The sequence below is a fragment of the Aptenodytes patagonicus genome, chromosome 8, assembly GCF_965638725.1.
Source record: "Aptenodytes patagonicus chromosome 8, bAptPat1.pri.cur, whole genome shotgun sequence".
NCBI lineage: Eukaryota > Metazoa > Chordata > Aves > Sphenisciformes > Spheniscidae > Aptenodytes > Aptenodytes patagonicus.
The window spans coordinates 10,654,450-10,675,961 of NC_134956.1; the positions used below are offsets into that span (position 1 = coordinate 10,654,450).

The following is a 21,512-nucleotide window of genomic DNA, read 5'->3' on the forward strand; positions in this document are numbered from 1 at the left end:
CTATTTGCTGTTATCACGCTTAATGTAACAGTGCCTAGAATTGCAGTTACACAGATGGGTTTTACTTATGAGAAGTTGCGCTTTGGAAACAGCAGGGATATTTTGGATGATGGTACACCTACCTGGTCACTGCAAAAGAAAGGACATGCATGCTCTGTGTCTTTAGATAAACATGTCCAGTTGCAGTTTCAGCATTTTTTGTTAATATAACACTAGTAATATTATACTATCTTAATCACTAAGTAATGACAAGTACTGTGAAAAATAACTGCAAAATAACTCATAGGCTTTTGTTTACTTAACGGCTCAAAACAAAGCGAAGTATTCATGCCTGTTAACTGCTTCTCTTAACTTGTTTTACCCCAGGTGATTTTGTAGCAGCATGTCCTTGAAGGATAATATGAGATCCCCCATAAAGCATACTCATCTCATGGCTGAACAAGTCCAGAATGATGTCTTAAATAAAAAATTTGGTCTTCCTTCCCCCATCTCTTTAAAGTATTCTTTATATTAGCCCTTCCAGGAAGAAAATAGAAAACATATCACTCAGTATATGCAGGATCTGTATTTTTGTCTATCATAAAAGTGATACTTCAGACTCAGTATGGTATTATTCGTGAGTCGTCATAGCCAGATTATGGGGAAGAGAGAGGAGAATCATAGAGATATGCGCACTTATCTGAAATTAAATACTGAGACACATTAACATTTGGGAAAGAGAGGAGACTGGTGGAAAGGAGCTCAAACATTTCTAAAAGAAAATGGTTTCTTCTGATGGAGAATTTTTTTATCTCACCTTTGGCATTTTATTTTGCTTCTGAAAAAAATCCTGCTCTCATTCACTACAACACTCCTGCCATCAAGTACGTCAGCACTTAAAACTAAAGGCTGGACTACAAAATTTACTAAGACTTAATGTTCCCAAGCTATTTTATACCCAGTTGCAAAAAAAAGTCAATTTTGATTACAGCATCTGTAAACAGTGTAATATCATGACATTTAAATTAGTAATAGGAGTAATTCTGAAATGTGTTCTCATCTATTTTTCCATGCTGCATTTTTCAAATCATGAAAGACTATATAAAAAGACCAACAGATTCAGGTTTACTGGCCATAAAAAAAAATCCCTTAGGAATAACAGATCTTCTTCAGGGAGTATTTGTTCCTTCAAGTAGATTTAGTGCTGAGACAGCGTGGTAGTTAAAGCACAAACAGAGGCTGTTGATAAAGTGGCAATGCATAACAATGTTGTAATGTATTATAAAGGAGCAATTGCCTGCAGTTCGTCAGCATGGATATGGCAATGAAGTTCTGCTTTACATATTCCAGGCACTAAGTATTTTGTAGCAGTGATTACAGGAGGTTCTTCTTCCCCTATAAAAGGAAAAAAAGTGAGGTTCATTAATTGAAACATTGGTTTTGTATTTGGTCAATATTTTAGAAACAATGCGAAGAAAACTTATGAAAACCCTCTGGATCATAATGCCATACATTCATGAGGCTGAACTACTATACTCAGTAACTCCTTATCTAAAGAATTAATACACATTTTCTCCCCAGGCAGGGCTTCTTAGAGAAGACCTTATTAGTGAATGGACCTAGTAAAGGTTTGGTTTTTGGTACTTCCTAAAAATTAAACTGATTTGAACTTCAGTTGATGATGCCCAATATGATGATCTCTTTGAGAATCTTTTCTTTGCAGATCAGTAGTCTGCACATGAACAGCACTGAAAGATAGAAAGTATTACAAATTATGTGACATGATTGTAATTCCAAAGATTAAATCAAACTGTCCTTTAAAGAAGAAAGGAAAGATCTGCCTTGAGATGCTAAATGACAGAGCTATTCACTTCTGTTCTGACCAAGTAATGGATAAAAAATAGGTAGCCAGAACAGAAATGGTACTGTGAATTCAGAGTAATAATTCAGACATCTCCAACTCTTAGAACAAGAATAAAAGGTAAAAAATTCTATCTACTCCTCTCATTATTAGGCGTATAAATAATAGGGCTATAAATATTTTGTACGTCTGGAACAGTAAAAAGATTTAATGGATTGCACTCTAATAGGCAGACGATGCTCAGTTCTAGACACTGTCTCCTTTGTACCCTGTACCTAATTAGGACTGTGGTTTGGGCGAGGGGAGGTTTGAGAGAGAGTTGGTCAGGGTGGTGCTTTTGGACAGGGACAGTGAATGGGAAAGTGGCAGAAGTTATCGTGGTTTCTTCAGGTGTTGGAACATCAGTGTTAAGATCCAACTCTACCAGCTAGTGCTGTAATGTTTAACCTCTATAGCTGAAACATGTTAACAAGTAGGTATGTGACTTGAGAATTAATTACTGGAAAGACTGCCTCTTTCTTCCAGTGACTCCTTGGCAGCTGGGATACCCAGCTGACAGCTCTGTGATGGAATCAGGAGGGGAATACTGGTAAAGCATTCTTACAGAGAGGCCATAAATTTTAAACTAGCATCTTACTTTCATCCAACACTAGAACCTTTACAGATATCATTGGTGATTTTTCCCACAAATGTGAGAAAAGGCTATGTTAGAAGATGGCAGGAAATTAAAGAATATAATACTAATTTTGAAACAATAACAGAGTATTGGTGGCTTATGCAATTAAATCAGTAAATCTCTATTTTTTCCACCTGAAAAGTGTTCAGGTTTTAGTTATTTTGTCCTATAGACTATCTAGCCTATAGATATAGATACTGTATCTGTAAATCAACATCTGTATTCTCTCCCCCCAAGATAATTCTGGCATCAAACATTACTTATGAATTATCTGAATAAAAAAAAAAAAATCCATTTAGCCAAAATAAAAGTCTAACAAATTAGCTCACTGTTAACACTCATTCAAGAAAGCAGAACAGCATACCACCATCAAAATGCAATATTCACCTGTTGTAGCTGCTTAAGGAAAATCTCAGTGAACAGCAGTTTTATCCTATGAATACAATAGCTGGAACATTCCACACTGATGTAGTTGTGATGCCAGTTCAATGTACTGTAACTAGTAAGGTCAGATCAGCTTTTTCTATAGCCTGAGGCAGTATTTACACCTTCTAACTGTAGGCATCTAAGCTGGGTATCCATTTTGGAGAGTGTCTTCCAAGCATTTAAATTCCTCCACTGAAACCTGTTTGTTCATTCCTCCCAGCCCCATATCCAATAAGAAGCCTAACGTCATTCTGAAATGTGAGTTAACCACAGTACAGACTATATCCCTAAAGGTTCTAGTATGCGCTGGAGCAAAATGCGGTGTCAGTTTTAGATTTATGGCCATTCTGCAAGAATGCTTCACCATATCACCCTCTTGATTAAACCACACAGCTGTCAGCTGAGTATCCCAGCTGCCAAGGAGTCCCTGGAACAAAGAAGCAGTCTCTCCAATAACAGGTCAATTAATGAGAAGTGACTTATTAATAGAATTTTAATGAAATCTTACTTAGCTAAGGATCCCCCCCCCCCCAAGTTAAGGAAAAGATTGATTTTTCTGAAGTTACTGAAACCTATTTTTTTTACCATCTTTATAAAATGCTTACATTCCTCTGCAGCCTTCTATATGGCTCCTCACCTATTATCTTAAGTATTCTGAGATGGTAGAAATATGCTCACAATAACTGAATATCATTTTTAAAACACTGCTGTATCTTACCTAACCCTGATGATGAAGAAACACTTCCCGTAATGGAAGATGTTTCAATTTGGTCTGTCAATAGTCCTTCCATTAAAGGTAAAGATAATTCAGATGAAGGAACAGATGAATCATAGATTCCAGAATCTCGAGGCGTATCTTTAAGATTTGAAGCTTTAACAACATGTAACAATGGCTGAAGAACAGAGCTGCCACCACCTTGAATGTCCTGAGTTTCTATATCTTCTCCAAGGTTTAAGTGCTGAATTATGCAGTGAGAATCTGAATTCCCAGCTGAAATAATATTTACATCTGTTTTCAGGTAAAAATCGCCATCCATCACCTGTTTATTCACTAAGTCATTTAAAACCAAACCTGAATCAAATTTTTCCATGACAGGCTCTGAGTAACGTAAAGAAGGTGGAGGGAAGGGAATAAATTGTTTCTCAAACCAATCTGGTTCCTGATCAATGAACTGATGCATATTGCAAATGGCAACATAAAGAGACCTCCCAGATTTGCTCCTGAAATAATTCCTTTTACTAATGTTAACAGGAAACACCTCTGAATCCTGTACACTAAGATCTCTGGAGTGTAAATGTGAATACAGCTGAGGGAGATTGTCCATGAGTTTGTATTTTGTACTTAGATCCAGAATACCAGGGATGTCTCCTTCACAGGAGTAATCAAAGTAGACTGCAATAAACTTGCAGAGGTCATCTGAATTCTGCTTTGCTTGACGAAGCTTCTCTGCAACAGTCAACACAGCAAACAGAAAGAGTTCTCCTTTTCCTGCATCTTTGGTTACCCCTCTGTGTTTCCAGTTCTTTTTTTCAACGAAGTACTTCATTCCCTTGGAACACACAATGATGATAAACTGGGACTCATTTATTTTTTTAATAAGCCACTCTTTCTGACCTTCTTTACAAATTTTTAGATCTTCCCACAGATCTAGAGCCACCTGGAAAAGAACAGAACATTCTAGTTGATATTCATCATTAGATTATTAGACAGATTTGCTAATAAAATTTAAATTAGTTATACTCAGTGAGTCAGCTTGTATTTATCCGACAGTTGAGAATTAATTATGAGTTTAACTATAGCTTGGTCCCTGATGCAAACACAAGCTGTTTTAAAAGAGAAATAAGTATTAACTAACATAGCATTGATAGTGGACAAACTGGAATCAGTGATACTAACTATGTCAGTAGTTATTCACCAAAATAAGCAAGGCCTCACATTCATTCTAAACTTGGCTTGCGGGCTGAATATTTCACTGGGCTAAGGAAGTGGGTGAATTGGTAAGGTAAAAAGGGAAACCTTCCAGACTTTTTGTTTTTTAAAAACAAGAATGCAAGTTACTATATGAACCCATTTTGCTGCTTATTTATTATTTAAAGAAAAACATACCTAATTATATCTGTGTTACGTATAAATTTATGGAATCAACAAGTAACAGTGCAAAGCCAAGTATCTAAATGTTAACTGGGGAGTTCCCCTAAAAAATAAAACCACTATGGATTTGGTACATAGCAATATTTCTCAGGTAACAAAAAGAACATAGAAAATGTGGCTGGACCAAGTAAATTACTATTTACTTATCTGTTCAAATTAGATATCATCAAATGTATTGTGCCTGCCTCAAAAAATTTAACTGTTGTGTATTTGGGTCCCTAATGTGCTGAATGTAATGGAAATCCATATTCATTTATCATCTTTTGCATATTAATGAAGTCTGATGCCAAGAATTTTCATCTCCAGATACAAACATAACAAGTGCCTATAACATCAAGTCCTTCCAGTTAGGATGCAAAACAGCAGCAGCTTATCTCTGATAAGAAAGCTCTGAAAATTTTATCATAACAGTTCTCTTATTTTGTACTTTGTCAAATTTTCTGAACATTCTACATGGTCTGAAATGCCTGTGTACTCCAAGATGAAGAACACAATGCTTTATCTCATGAAAGAAAGAATGAGCAGTAGAATAACAGAAAAAAATAGATGCAGAAAACTTTCATAATAGACACACATCAAAACCATTTATAGAGTCTTCTCTCAAGCATTTTTCCAGAGAACGAAGTATTTTTGCTCTGCTATATCACCCATAAAGAGCGGAAAACTTTGCCATGTCAGAAGACAGAGAGTAGATGAATGCGTAGAACACAAGGACTCATGAAAACTGTTACCACAATCAGCTACAGGAAGAAAGTCATCATGCCTGAAATGGTCAGACAGTTGGATTAGATGATCTATCCTATTCTATGCATGGGGAAGAGAAGTCATTTTACAGCTGCTTGGGAGATACTTTGATAAAGGTACAATGCAGTAGTTTTTCTTTTGTCTCTGTTCTTCAAAATACTGTCTGATCTCCTATCTGTGAGAAAGGATTTTTAGTATGGTCAAGTTATTATTTTAAATGGCTATTAAATGCCACTAGTTTTGTCTTTTATGAGAAAACATACCAATTCCATATGAAAAATACTTGTGCAACTGTTCTGTTATGCATTGAGCATCACTTTTTATACTAAGCTCCACAGCTTTAATAATAACACATTATTTCTGTATGTAGATGCTATCAATATTTTGTTATATAAATCTTAAATGACACCTAATACCATATGTTCCATGGTACATAGTTATAGTGGTAACAGCTCACCTTAACACTATTCCGAAGAGGTATGGTGTAGCAGGGCTAAAGTACATCTCTAAAAATGGGATTCAAGTTATGTATAAAACACCTTACCTGAACTACTTTAAACATATGAATAAATTGTGAACATCCCCAAACGCATGAGGCATCGATTATGTTACTGCGTTTGGCCACTAGACGTCAGACTTGCTGTACAGTTGAAGAAACAGTTTCAGTTCATACATTTACAATCGCTGTGGCAGGATTAAAATGCAGCAAAAATAGACTAACAATTGTCTTGCCTTTTTACAGTTGAAAAGTGAAAGACTGGCCACATATTGATTGTATTTTAGAAAGCAGTTTGAGATTCTAAGCCTAGTCGTTCAAAGTAACAGTTTGAATGTCTTTCTCATAGCTTTAAATCAAAAACAAGACAGACATGCTGATTTTACAGCATTAACGGAAGGGAAGTAAAAAAAAATAAAAATCAATAAAAAATACATAATGTCAACAATTAATCCTAACTAGATTTTGCTCTACGAGTAGGAGTTTTGATGGAATCAACTACTTTAAAATTACAATATAAAACGTATTTTAGGAATACTGAAGTATATCAGGTAGATACCAATACCTCTTTGTGGCTGCTGACTATAAAGATACAAGACCTACTAAACAGAAAAATCAGTTAATATGAAACAAGCTAAACACAGCTGAATTAAAGTCCTGGAATCAATGCGGTACACATTTTCCACTATTCTGGTGTTTTTTTGTTTTGGGGTTGTGGGTTTTTTTTTTTTTCCTTACATGGGCTACGATCTGTTCCTTTCCCTAAGTAAAGAAAATTTATATAGCCAATATTTAAAAAAATAATGAAAATTATCTCTGTGGAAAGGACAGATTGAAATACTTCATTTTCAAGCACATACTATTGTAAGTTTTGGGGGTGCTGTTTCAATTAAGGAAACTGTTTACAGAAGAAATGTTGAGTTTACCTCACAGCCGCAAAAGTCCTGAAGAAAATAAGCGAAGCATTGGATGACATTAACGTGTTTCTGGCAATCTTTACTGGAATAGCAGATGAACACTTTTGGCCGGGGACGAAGTCTTTCCACATGGAGACCTGCAGCATATGCTGAAGATTCTGAGCTTTCCTCATCTAGATGGGAATATATATTTTCTAAATTGGAAGAGAGAAAGAGAGTTCACACTATACAGCTTGGTTTTGTTTTGTTTTAAACTTTTGTAGGCTCATTACTAATGCACACAGTAATATGCATTAGTATATTACTAATGATATAGATATTTTTTCAAATATCTATATTTGAAAAGATATTTCTTTCCTTTCCACCCTGAAAAAGAAAAGTTGCACAGGCTCTATTTATCCAGCTTATGAGTTGCTACATGTGGAACACGCTTTGAAAATGAAATGTGCAGTTATTACTGTACAACTCAGAAAACTTAAGAAAGGTTTATTTTATAAATAGAATGAGGTTGTTTCACCTCTATCCAGCTTCAACAGTCTTCACCTCTCTGTTCAAATATTGTAAGCCTTAAAGATGTACCATCATCAAGAGTTTCCTGTATAACAAAGTCTCGTTTAAAAAAACCAACCAAACAAACAAAAACCAAAAAACAAAACACAACACAAGCCAGGTAAGAATATTTAACTCCAGGAACACAGATCCCTTCAGAATATCATACAGTATCTCTCTGGTGTATATACACACACACACGTTTGGACATTAATTTGAATTAAGATATTATTAATTTAAATCAAAATAGCTATTAGTGTTTCTTTCCTTGTATAGATACTTTTATGCTGGAATATAAAAGTCTGGTCTTACACCAGACATCTAATCTAGTTCTGCAGTTGATCAAGCTAATTTGGAATAAAGCATGAGTATTTCAAAATACAAATATCCATCTAGGGATTTAATTTACAACAATTCATCAGGAATAACTATTCTGGAACAACTCTCTCTGTAGACAAATCCTTAGCGATTTGTCTGTTTTGTTGGAACTGTGCTAGCTGTGAGCAAAGGGATAGCTACAGAAGACCAGAAGGTAAAAGGATTTAACCCAGATGGCATATAGCACTTGCAGTATACCTCAGTGCCAAAATTTAGATGGATAACACAGATATGTGAGGTTTGGGGAAGTAATATCTCTTTCCATATTCATGAAACCACATGATTTCCTAGATTCTACAAAAAAATGCCAACTGATTTTTAACATCTCAATGTAACAGGCGTGGCTTGCCAGCTCCTGGACACAGAGGAGAAGGAAGTCAGCAAAGAAGGATGGAATCTAATTTAAAGAAACATCTGCAAGTAAGTCTTAGAAAGAGTAAATTTAGGAAGATGGCTTAGAACGAAGTGTAAAGGCAACTTCCAGGAAAGTGAGCAAATCTGGAATAATGGATACAGGCAGTATTCCAGACAGCGCCGAGAATTGTATTGGTATCACGTGGCTTTACTTTCCTTCTGGTTTAAAATAAATATGGATTAGACATTTCTGAATGAAATAAGGGAATGTTTAAATTGTACCAATTTACAGATCTGTTTGTATTCTACATGGTCATGTAGTACTTTCACAAATAAAAAGAAACCTGAACCCAAAAATATTTCCCAACAGCAATTTTGTTCTCTCCTTTCTACAGTTGTGCTGGTTTTGGCTGGGAGAGAGTTAATTTTCTTCATAGCAGCTCGTATGAGGCTCTGTTTTGGATTTGTGCTGAAAACAGTGTTGATAATACAGGGACGTTTTAGTTACTGCTGAGCAGTGCTGACACAGAGTCAAGGCCTCTTCTGCTTTTCACCCCACCCCACCAGCGAGCAGGCTGGGGGGGCACAAGAAGCTGGGAGGGGACACAGCCGGGACAGCTGACCCCAACTGACCCAAGGGATATCCCACACCATAGGACGTCATGCTCAGCATATAAAGCTGGGGGAAGAAGGAGGAAGGGGGGGATGTTCAGAGCGATGGCATTTGTCTTCACAAGTCACCATTAGGCGTGATGGAGCCCTGCTTTCCTGGAGATGGCTGAACACCTGCCTGCCGATGGGAAGTGGTGAATGAATTCCTCATTTTGCTTTGCTTGCATGCGCGGCTTTTCCTTTACCTATTAACCTGTCTTTATTTCAACCCACGAGTTTTCTCACTTTTACCCTTCCGATTCTCTCCCCCATCCCGCTGCAGGGGGAGTGAGCGAGCAGCTGGGTGGTGCTTAGTTGCCAGCTGGGGTTAAACCATGACAACAGTTAAGTCTTGATTTGTGATACAACACTTTCTATGGCAACAAATTACCATCAAGCACTGATTAAGAATTTGCTACAAGTTTCAACAAACAAAAAAGCTGTGAGGAGGAAGGAGAGAGAAGTAGAAAAGAGAGCTCTTCAGATAAAGGTATTTCTGGAATAAACCTACCAGTTAAGACTTTTTTGGTTGCAAAAGTGCATCTTTAAATGGAACTCTGTATTGAATAAACCCTCTTACCTTGCTGTTTCTTGCGGCACATCACTGTGAAAAGTGTTGCAAATGCTGAAATGACAACTAACGGGACTGTAATGGCAATAGCTCTTATTGGTCCAGCCCACGGAGAATGTACTTTGAAAAATAAAGCGGAATTAGCCATATGCAAATAAGCTATAATTATCTAATCAATCTTCACACTGGGAATGCAAAACTGCTGCAGTATGCTATTATCAGGTAATTCTCAAATATACAGTAGAATCAAACATCATGTTCTGCTCCATTTTAAATGGGTTTTATGCTGACTGTCCCCATCACCACAGCATTAGAGTGACTAACATAAGCAACAACTGCTGCATGCCAACTCATCCTCCCCCCATGAGAAGAACTTTACATGAAGTGTAGTTTTGATAAGATACGCAATTGTTATTTGGACCTGACAGATTTTTGTTCCAGGGTGCTGAACTAGCCACTTAGAAAGAACTGTCTTCCTGCATAGATTACCTTTAGCAATGTGCATTAGGATTCAGTCCATTTTGCCCATTGTCTTCAACTGTGGCTATGTTTTGTGTCTGCAGTTACATTCTGAAATCCCTATTTAGCTTCTCAATAACTGGTCTGATACATAGACATGCTAAGCATTCACCTGACAGGTTTTCCAGACTGCTTGATTTGATTTCAGAGCTGAAGTACACAGGCAGGTAGTATGTTTAGGCTGCTCTCAGTTTCATTACATTACTTCCACGCTACTGCATGCATCAGTTGTGTGCAATTAAGATACAGGCTATCATTCTTCATATCCATATATACAACAAAAGTGACTTTCCCACAAAGATTTCCAATGATATATTGATATAAACTGTACTAAATATAAATGTACAGAGATGCAGATGTGTATGTACAAGTGTGCATGTCTACTCTTTTTTCATTAGGTCAAAAAAATCACAGCACAATTGCCTCAGTAGTCTTGATTATGGCAAACAGACACAGGTCAAATCGAGATTTATCTCCAACATAATTAAAACTGAATCTAAATTAATAAGGTAAGTACTGTATACTGTTTAAAAAACAAAATTCATACCTGGTTTTAGTGCATAGTGCATTGTTTTCCTTGTTGTATTAGTGTCATCAACCAGCTTTGAAAAGTAAAAGTTGAATTTTATTTTGTGGAAATTCAATTTTATTTATTTTCTGCAATACGTAAACAACTATAACAGCTTTCATGACCACATGTGAAGAAACTTGCTGTTCAGAAAGTTAAAATTAAAGAGCACCACAAAGTATTAAGTAGTGAAATCATTTGTCTTTGTTGGTACATAGTTTAATGTTCTAATATTAACTTTCAGAGTTCATACTGTCATCATCAAGGGAAATACACAGCTTTTAAGTATAGTAAAAATTGACCAAACTACAGAATTCCAATTAAAAAAAAAAAAAAAAAAAAATCAAAGTCCAAGAATTATGCAGGCCCACAACTTTACTCAAAGGCACAGATAAAACTGCTATGCACTCAGGGAAGCAAAGCTACAGAAAGGTCAAGAACAGTCTCTCTAAAAACCTTTACTTGCCCAAGGTACTTCAGTAGGGATGCCTGAAGTCCAGTTTTACCAGAGTGTGACTTAAAATACTTTAACTTCAGTTAATTTCTCCATTAACATACTCATTTAGCTGTTGCACAAATGACTATAAATATTACCTCAATTATATAATCCCCTGGAGATACATTCTGAAGAATACAACTTGTAGTATCTGTGTTTTGCTCCTAAACCAAAGAAAGAGAAAGCCATTCACATACTTTTAAAACCTAATAAAAAAGTACATTTGCATTGATTTAGAAATATACAGTGCCCTCCTGTATTAAGACACCAGCAAAACTGTCTCTCCATTCAAATATGCAAGGACTACAATCCTCTGCCTGCAGAACTAAATATGATTAATTACCAAAAAAACTCTTAAAAGTTTGGTCTAATACATAAAATCTATATTATGCCCTGAAGCTCCCTACCTTTCAGAGACTTAGGATGAAACGTTGACCAGTGAGAACAAACTTGCCATTAAATATTAACCAAAGTTAAAGAAAATAATACAGCAAATTGCAGCTCCCATAAGATGACTTAGGCACACAGCTGTACAAAATCACAGAGTGCCTAATTCCATGCACATGCTAAAATGAGAGCTATCTTGTGATACCATCTCAGATGGGTAATCTATAAAGTGGTCAAATTTGGTGCAAAGGTGAAATAAAAAAAGTAGGAAATAATATGTATAACAAACAAAAAACCTGCAGTTTGAAGTACTAATTAGTTGTAGGGTCTTCAAGAGAGAGAACAGTCTCTTCCCATGTGCTTACACTATCCAGCTCCAATGGAGCCCTCAAGCCTGGTTTTGACTGGTGAGTGCTATCACAATACAATTATTATTTACATAAATATTACCAAATAGTTTAAAAATTTTAGAACTGATAGTGTTCTATATTATATTAAGTTTTTAACATTTCTATAAAACCTTAGAACATCTAATATTAATAGGTTTTGTGCTTTTAAGAGTTGCAAAACTCAGCAACATACCTGTTTGCAGGTCTTTTGCTTAAATGGCCCTTCATGCTTAAGCTTGTAGTGAAGAAAGTAATATCTAAACCCAAAGTTGTGAGGTGCATGATCAAAGGACACTTGCATGTTAAAACCCTGCTGGGTAACGTTCAGATTCCTTGGCTTCCAGTCTGTCAGAGAAGATATTCATGAATTGGAAAAAAGTGACTCTTCAAGTACAGTAACTTTTTGTAAGATGAATATACAGAAAGTATTACATTTTACTTACAAGGTTTGCAGACGAGGTTTTCTGGCTGTAGCAACAATTCACATGCTACAAATACACACAAAAATTATTAATGATACATTACCAAAATGCTATGCTACTTAAATAGAAAAAGAACGAGGGCAAAAGAAGGGAGTCCACGTTTTGAAGACAATACCCCCATTTCTTTCCCAGTCTCTAATATGCCTGGAATCAATATATTTTGCAAATTTAGCTTCTTCGTTATGATTTCAAGTCCCTTCTCATCTTTATATGAGAAAACACAGGTTCATTAATTTGAAAGTAGCATTCCTTAATGAGACAAAAGGGATAGCACCAGGCACAGCACAGCAGGAGAGGAAGTTGGAACTAGCCTTAAATACATTTACTCAGAGTAAGTAAGTATGCTGAGCACTATTACAAAGACAAATGTTACTGTGGTCTGCATCAACAGACAGACTTGAAAATATTTTAAGAAAGTTTTATAGGGGGGAAAAAAAACCCTAAGTAGGACAAATATCAACATTTCACCCCAAAGGGTACTTGCAGTTTCTCATCATATTATTTAAGCACTGAGGAAAGCTTATTCAAGTTTCTTCTCTCTAACTCCAATGAGAATTGCTAAGTAATTTTGAGAAATTCAACTTGATTTGTTGCTATCTAATTTTATATGTACTCATCTGTATCTATCTCTAGATATCTGTTTTTGAAACTGTGATGTCAAAAACAAAAACAGCCTGAGCTTCTTCACAATGCCCGGAGAGGAAGAGGAGCAAACCATCTTCATCAGTCAAATGTTCCTGAGAACCATGGGACTAATCCTGCTATAGGCAAACCTGGGATAATCTCAGGCCTACCTGAGACTTTTCTTCCAGTTGTTGCCTAACATGTATTATCATACACCACAGATTTATCTGTGGCATCCAAATTCTTTCCACTTAACACCCAGAACTTCCTTCAAAGACTATGTCAGTAACTATCTTAACCCAGACTCATCTAACATCATCATCAACTACATTCCTTTGTTGGAAAAACTAAAAAGCCAGGGGGAGGGGAGGCACCCATTGGTGAAGAGATGATATGCAATACTATATTGTATGCAATACTTACGTCTAGTTCGGAAGAAAAACGGGTGATAATTACTTTCATTTTTAATGGAAGGAAAAGGAACAATCTTTACAAAGTAATCTGTTTCAAACTTCAGATTTACAAAGGGCTGGGATTCCATTCCCTACAAAAAGACAAGATTGCAATGTATTTTAAAACAAACGATTATAACTAAAAGTATCTTTCAAAACAGGCCCACAGTTTTGCAAACATAAGCAGAAATTAATACATTAAGAATCCTTTATGTACCCCTCCATTACACATTGACTTGAGGAATCTCAATACAGAGTTGGATATGGACTATTACAGACGTGCACCTGTACTCCAGAGTCACCCAAATGACAGTTTCCAGCTTCAGGAAAGCTTCTATAGAAGGCGAATAGATCTGTCTCTAGATCAATAACTATCGTTAGTTTAAAGAATAATACTTTTAGGAAGCAACCTGCATCCTAGTAAACAGCACATTGTGTATATATTTGGACAGAGATATATTTATATTTATATGCAGCATATAAACACTTTCAAGACCACTCACACAATCAAGGAACAGTGAAACTTTTCTTGAAACAAAGCACTTACTGTTCGTTTAAAACTGGGGCTGAGCTGCTTTGGATCTTTTAAAACCATCTGCTGGCATTGTCTTCCCTCTGATTTTAACTCCTCAAGTATTACTCGAAATCCTTTCAGGTATTCAATCCCTGCAAACAGCAGGGCATTTAAATAGAAGACTAATATTTCAAAATGCATAATGTGGTACTTTATGTAATTTGAATTTATTTCATTTGTCTTTAAAAATAAAACTTACCATTCATATGACATATGTTTGTGTTTTAATACCTGTTGTTGTATGTCAGTTCTTCCCGCATTTTCTATCTTGCCTATTTAGAACTCAATCTTTGGCAAAGGCTACAATTACTACATACTCATATAATGCTTAGACCATAGGGGCCCACATCTCAGCTGGGGTTTCCAAATTATCACTGCAATATAAGTTATTGTTACCTTCATCACCCTCAGAAATACTTCCTAGTAACTTCACATTTCCATTATTAGCAATGAAATGTAACATTTTGCTAGCAAATTATAGAAATACTCCTTTATAACATCTTCCTATCATTTCTGAGACTACCAGATTAAAGCGGTAGTGGTTGTTACAACTTCTTTAGTTCTAGTATAGTATGGGATAACAGAAAACTTGACTTAAATGGAATGGAATTTATTCCACTGAGTGAATACTTCCAGTTATTTATAACTGATGCCAAAACTACACTCTTTTTTTTTTTTTCCCCCAAGTTACTCTAACACAACTAACTCTCTGCATAGTGTCTTTACATTTCTTTGTAATTTTCTCATCGTGGAATCACTTCGTTACATGACTAAACTGAGTCACGGTGATGCAAACATCACAGGACAATGCCAGAGTGTTACCTTGTGATAGTTTTGTGGCTCAAATATCAAAGTCACTGCATAGTTCTTCAAGACTAACTACCACTACTTCATCTAATTATCTATTTTCAAGAGCATTACATATGGCAGAATACATGTTTATCAAAGACACAGCCACAGCCATTGTAAGCTAAATGCTACATAAATCAAAAAGGATTAATCTGAGTTTATGCTATGCTTGTCAAATTAAAAAAAAATCCCAAATGCATGATTTTCCATGGACCTCCTCTGTTTCACTAGTTTTCATGGTTTTGTGTTTTGTTTTTGTTTTTTTTTTTTAAATGTTTTATAATCTTGTAGAAGATGAAGACCATGAGTTGCCCAATGTGTTCTTAATATTCCATGGAACAAAAGCACTATTTGTGCTTACATGAAGACCATGAAAGAGAAAGTGTAAAGTCTCCGTGTTACCGGAGATGTTTCAACGGCAGTTCTGTCCTCACGCTTTCCAAAGGATTAACCTCTGATCATTACAAGAAAGAACACCAAGCTTTGTTTCCCATAAAGATTTGATTCATCCAGTCTGCAGCTGAAGATTACCTAATGCTTTCAGCTGCACAGTTTTGCAGAATTAAGTGTAATTTTCATATACTCTTTTAAATCCCAGAAATTAATCATTATTTTTAATTAAAAAAATTATGAAAGCATGATTTAATACTGAGAGGCCACAAAAAAAAGACAATTTTTCTTATCTAAAATGTTTGATTTAATAAATGCAGGTCTAGGCTAAAAAATTTATATCAAGATTAATAAATACACATTTGCATTATTAGCCCTATCTCCTCATTTAGGATGCAATCCTACCACATGAATGGGAACTTCCAGCTCTTACTAAATCGTAAGAAAAACCTGATTTAAAAGCTTTTTGAGGGAGTATGAACCATGAAATATCAAGTTGAGACTGCTGTACGAGAAAAAGAACACAAAAAAAACAAATTTCTGTTTTAATTTTGAAAACTGTATTGTGCTTAACTCTAATTATTTCATGGATATGGAAAAGCACCTTTGCAGTTAAAATTCTTTAATTAAGTATTAAAAACATTCAAGAAGGAAACTCCACCTCTTTCATTTGCTAAACACAGGTGATGAAAAAAATGAGTTTATATTAAGTTACTCTGTTTAGGACCTTAATTAGTGTGAAGAAAAAGAAATGGTGAGCAGGTGTTGGTACAGAGAGAGTGCACTATAGTGCAGTGGTCTCCAAATTTTGTTGATCATGCATTCCTATCAACAAAAAAAATTTTGAGCACAAACCCCCAGTATATTTATAAATTATACATATATACTACTGTGCTAATATTTTATGTACATTATAAAATATACACAAAAAATTAAAAAGCACGATATAAAGATTAAAAACCATTTTAAAAATAAGTTTTATTAATGATACAAAAAAAACTTTGTTTCCACTTAAAAATATTAATAATAGTATTTTTGAGTGAGAGCTATGTGATTGAATATGCTTCATTATTTTTTTAAAATCTTGGTTTAACACTTTGTGATATGGCAATTTGAAGGTCTGGTTCTAAGTTCAGTTTATTTTGTTACTTGGTTTTAATGGCTATCAGAGCTGAAAAAACAACCTCACTAAGATACATGGATCCAAATGGAGGAAGTGCATCATCGGCTGTATTTACTAAATCATGATACTCATTTTTCACTTCCATCCTCTACTTATGCAAAGGTTTTTCTTAAAATTTGGCTAATAAATTTCTATTTTCCCTGATGTCAGTTGTTCTTGCAAACTAATCAGAATGTGTTGCGTTTTTATATTTTTAACAAATGGGTTCAAAACCCACTGAAACTCTGCCTTCAGAAGATTTTTAAACAGACTAGGAAAGTGTGTTTCCTGATTTTTTAACTGTAAAAATATGAGAGTTTCTATAGCTGAGAAGCTGGCATTGTTTTCAGCAACAAAATCACATAACAAAGGAAACATTTCCAAACATCCATTTTCAAAAAGCTCTTTCCATAGCATGAGTTTCTTTTGAAAAGCAGTTACCTTCTCACTCCTTGTTAAAATGTCACTTTTACCTTGAAGAGACACATTAAGTGTGGTTTCGGTTTGTGGTTTGTTTTTGGTTTGGTTTTTTTTTTTTTTTTTTTTTAAAACGTCTGCTAGGTAGCACACTACTGACAGCCACTTGTCATCACAGAAAAGGTCAGCAAATTTGGAACACTCGTCTTTTTGTGAAAGAAGAATGCTTAACTCAAAGATTTGAGTCTGACAAGTCTTAAGCAGTTTGCCACAAGATAACCAGTGAACCTCTGTGTGGCACAAAATATTTTCATGGTCACTCCCCATCTCATTACAAAGTATTGTAAAGATTCTACTATTTAAATGTCTTGTTTTTATAAAACTAACCACACTGATGACATCCTGTGCATTTCTGGCTCCAACTTCATTGCTGCAATAGTTTCCCTATGAATGATGCAATGACTGAATTTCACGTGTGGTGCTATCTCTGTAACCTTACGCCGGAATACTTTTTTTCATTCCAGTATTTCCCTGTATTATTTCAGCCAGTTTTACTGTGGCAGGAAGAACAAGTGTTTCCCCAGCAGTATGTGGCTTTTTGTCTTTCACTATTGAGTAAGAAATCTGAAGAGAGATTTCACAAGAAGAGGCTTCTAAAGATTTGTCATTAAGTTTAGTGAAATGTTATACTTTGAGTACTGCATGGCTTCCAACATTGCTGAAAAAATTATAGAGGTTTGTCTTCATGTTCCGGATGCTTAGTTTTCAAATGTCTTGCCAATCGTGATGGCTTCACAGTATTAGCTAATATCTCAAGGCACACTATATGCTTAGGGCAAGGTACATCATTAACAATGGCAGGTGTAAATCTGTATTTCAAATAGTCTTGACAATTTTGGCCAACTTTTTATCAGAACTGATTAGATAGTCATTGTGTTTACCTTCTAACGTGGCTGATGAAGAGCCTGTACTAGGAGTAGGGGAACTGTCAGCTCTGCTATTTTCTGGTTGTTCACATGTGCTCACATTATTAGTATTATTTTCAATTATCTTAAGCCACTTGTCCATTTCATCATGATGATTAGTTTAGTTAAAACTAGATAATATAATCAGCAAATCCACTTTGCCTGGCAGACATACACTGCAATACATCACAATATGCTGAAAGCAAATGAAAGAGTGAGGGCACCACTGTGAACCCCTCCACATTGTAGAACACCCGCTCTTCCTTCAGGATACCTCATGTGGAACATGAGTGTCTGACAGACCGACTAAGTGTGCCAGTGTCAAACCATATATTAAATATTAGTAAAGCTTAGTTTTTCTTTTCAAGATTTAAAAAATATGTAAATAGAAGTTCTAAAGTTTTCTACGCATGCCCCAGTGGATCACCTTGCGCACCCCGCACTTTGGAGATTACTGCTCTACTGGGCAACAAGGTACTTCCAGTGACATTTAAGTGATTGAGGAACATTCTCAGTGACCAGACCTGACAAGGAAACACATTAAAGTTTGTATAGCTATGACATACAAACTGTATATCAATCTTCCACCTGTAAGACATTCTGCATCCTAAAGAATCTTGAAGTGTATTGGCAATTAAGCTCAATCAATGCCACTGAAATGCACCAATGCCTTGGGGCAGAGAACGAAATCAGGGCTATCGCACAGGAAAAATTCAACAAACTGGAATAATAAAAAGCAGCGTATGGCTGCAGAGAGCATCCTAGTTTTAAGGATATTTCAAGTGAGCTATTAAAAATAGCAGCTTTGCAAAGCTGTTAAGAACTTCATTCTTTCTTAAGCAGTTTGCTTCAATGATTCCAAGCATAATTTAATTATTTTACTTAATACCGATCAGCAAGACATTATTACCAAAGATGACGAATTAGTCCATTTCCCTCTACCACTTACCGATGGCATTTGCTGTCCAAAGTATCGTCACTGCAACCTGTTCATAACATGCATACTGACTGATAGTTATATTCTGCACGTCTCCAATCACATTTTTTCCCACTGAATTCAGATAAGGCGTGCAGTCTAAAAATATGGAGAAATAAACGCTTTAAGAAAAACATTCTAGCTGACGTTCTTGTGCCATACCAGAGCAAGTAAATCATAATCTGCCAACAGCACCTCATCTTACAAGATCTATTCAAGCAACCAGTTTCCAACATGACCCGCATCTTTCCATGTAAATAAAGAATAAAGTTAATTTCATAGAATCATAGAATCATTTAGGTTGGAAAAGACCCTTAAGATCGAGTCCAACCTAACATTTCTTCAAGATTGAGCAAATTAAAAGTACATGTGCACTATTTATTCTATAAAAATAAGTACTGTATAGTAAATCTATATGAAGCTTTTGTCTCAGGACACTGAAAAACACCAAAACTTTACAAATCATTGAGCACAACCACTTTTACCGGTTGCAAAACCCTAGTTCACAGGACTCCAAAGGAAATTACCAGTTTATAATACCAGCGTAGCCTGTACCACAGTAAGAGTAAAAATGACATGTGCTGGGACTCCCAAAAGAGAACAACTTTTCCTCACTAATTACTCAAAAGAACATGGGGTCTGACATTAATTTTGTGCATGTACAGTGCTTAGAGCAAGAGAATGTTGGTCAATGATCAGGCACGTATGAGAACAATGAACAATGTGAAGCTCTAGAACTGGTGCTCAAAAAGAGCTTTTTAACCACGATACTGCTTGATCCTGACCACAAAGAACCTACAGCCTAAATCCATCTTATCTCTGTCATCCATTCAGCAGCCATCCCTGTAGACCATTTTCCTGCCACTGGATCCAATCAGAACTGTTTTTGTCTTATTATCCTCACAAAATACAGTGTATTCCCCAAAGTTACAGCTCCACAAACACGTCATTATAGAAAACCTCAGCTTTCACTAAGAAAATAAAAGAGAAGAAAAACATTCTTGACTTTGTTGTTGAACTTGACTGTGTCTTTATGCATTCAAAACAAGAAAACAAATAACCCCAAATTTTATTACTTTTAAAGCCTTACAATGTTTAGGCTCATATTTTGTGGCAGGAAGAGAAATAGCGGCCAGAGAATTCAATAGTTCTGGAGCACAGTGTACATGAAGACATGTATGCACAAACATTCTGCTTCTGAACTAGTGAAGCCAACAAAATCCAGAAAAAGTTGACCAGGAGACTACATATTACTGACTGACAATTAATTCTAAAAACCTGAGATAATCTATATGCTATGCATTTGTCTATAAAGAGTTTGTAGAAAGCAAACATGAAAAATCAAGTGTTATGATAAGCCAATGCAGGAAATTTGAATTTAATTCGAAGGTGTGATCTTAAAGGCAAGGAAAGTAAACTTATTAACTGAAAAGCAGTTTTAGAATGTGGCTTTTTACTATGAGTAACAATGGTAAGGGTCTTTTATGTAACTGCCACACAAATAAGAATAGAACAGTTTGCACAACATTGCCTTTTACAAGAGCTGGGCAGTTGGGACTTACTCTGCTGTTTGTAGAATTCTGTTGCTATGAGTGAACTCAATGACAGCATGAACTTCCTCTTAGGAGAACAGAGTATCTCTTTCAATGGAAAGTTTGAAGTAACAGTTTTTTGCTAGGTCTGGATCTAATTAATAGCAAGCCCAAGATTTTGGATCCTGGTTACTAAAATTTTATGGTCAAATGACAATTTGCCAAAATGGAATACAGCACAAATGTCTGAAGTTTGACTGTGAGTCACTGATTTACATTTTTAAAGAACAACAGATTTAGGAAGAAAACAGCAGGGGAAAATTGCACTTTTCAGGAAACCACTTCTTTTACTCAAATACAAGTGAAATACTAAAATATACAAACATTTGTTTTTCACCTGAATACTCTAACCAACTAATTTAACAACATAAACCACAGTTTGCTAGAGTTGCTGTGCGGCAAAATAAAAGCTTTTAAATCACTGCCAGTAAGCCAAAGTCTCTCGTGCTGGCTTATTCACAATAAGTACGTATTTCCATATTATAGGAACTCTTTAGCCTTGATATCAGGGAACTCTTTTCCTAGTACTGCAGAACTCAAATAACTCCTTTGTCCAGCAAGCATGTAGTGCCAGCAGAATTTTGAATTAACACTTGTCATTGGTTAAACACAGTTCCTGGTGCCAGAATTAATGGAAAAAACCTGACAGATACTGGGACTTAAACAGACTCCATTGTATTAACTAAACGTGGGGATCTCTGTTCTGACTGATACTATTTCCTGTTTTTCTTTATGTAGATAAAAAAAGCCATAACTGTTTTGTAGCGACCACTTACCTCTTGTACAATCTGACATATTTAAAATGAGCAAAATTTAAGTATCAACATCAAATTAGATTTATAATAATTCAGTGAAGGATTGCAAATCCAGAAATTAACATAAAAATAGAGGAACAAGAGGATGATCATAATGAAAC

At 35.6% G+C, this 21,512-nt stretch overlaps 1 protein-coding gene across 2 annotated transcripts in view; it reads right to left on the minus strand.

Moving 5' to 3' along the window:
• Nucleotides 1-1,050: 1,050 nt before the first annotated feature.
• IL17RD (interleukin 17 receptor D) overlaps nucleotides 1,051-21,512 on the minus strand; it is a 73,544-nt gene continuing 53,082 nt past the window's right edge. For both annotated transcript variants that reach the window (XM_076346307.1, XM_076346306.1), the window contains exons 3-13: nucleotides 18,978-19,103; nucleotides 14,219-14,337; nucleotides 13,643-13,763; nucleotides 12,557-12,601; nucleotides 12,307-12,458; nucleotides 11,436-11,501; nucleotides 10,821-10,875; nucleotides 9,764-9,874; nucleotides 7,261-7,445; nucleotides 3,661-4,600; nucleotides 1,051-1,374 (exon numbers count right to left, since the gene is read on the minus strand). In XM_076346307.1, coding sequence (XP_076202422.1) covers nucleotides 1,259-1,374; nucleotides 3,661-4,600; nucleotides 7,261-7,445; nucleotides 9,764-9,874; nucleotides 10,821-10,875; nucleotides 11,436-11,501; nucleotides 12,307-12,458; nucleotides 12,557-12,601; nucleotides 13,643-13,763; nucleotides 14,219-14,266 — 1,839 coding nt within the window. In that variant the 5' untranslated portion in view covers nucleotides 14,267-14,337; nucleotides 18,978-19,103 and the 3' untranslated portion in view covers nucleotides 1,051-1,258. The remainder of the gene's footprint in view (nucleotides 1,375-3,660; nucleotides 4,601-7,260; nucleotides 7,446-9,763; nucleotides 9,875-10,820; nucleotides 10,876-11,435; nucleotides 11,502-12,306; nucleotides 12,459-12,556; nucleotides 12,602-13,642; nucleotides 13,764-14,218; nucleotides 14,338-18,977; nucleotides 19,104-21,512) is intronic.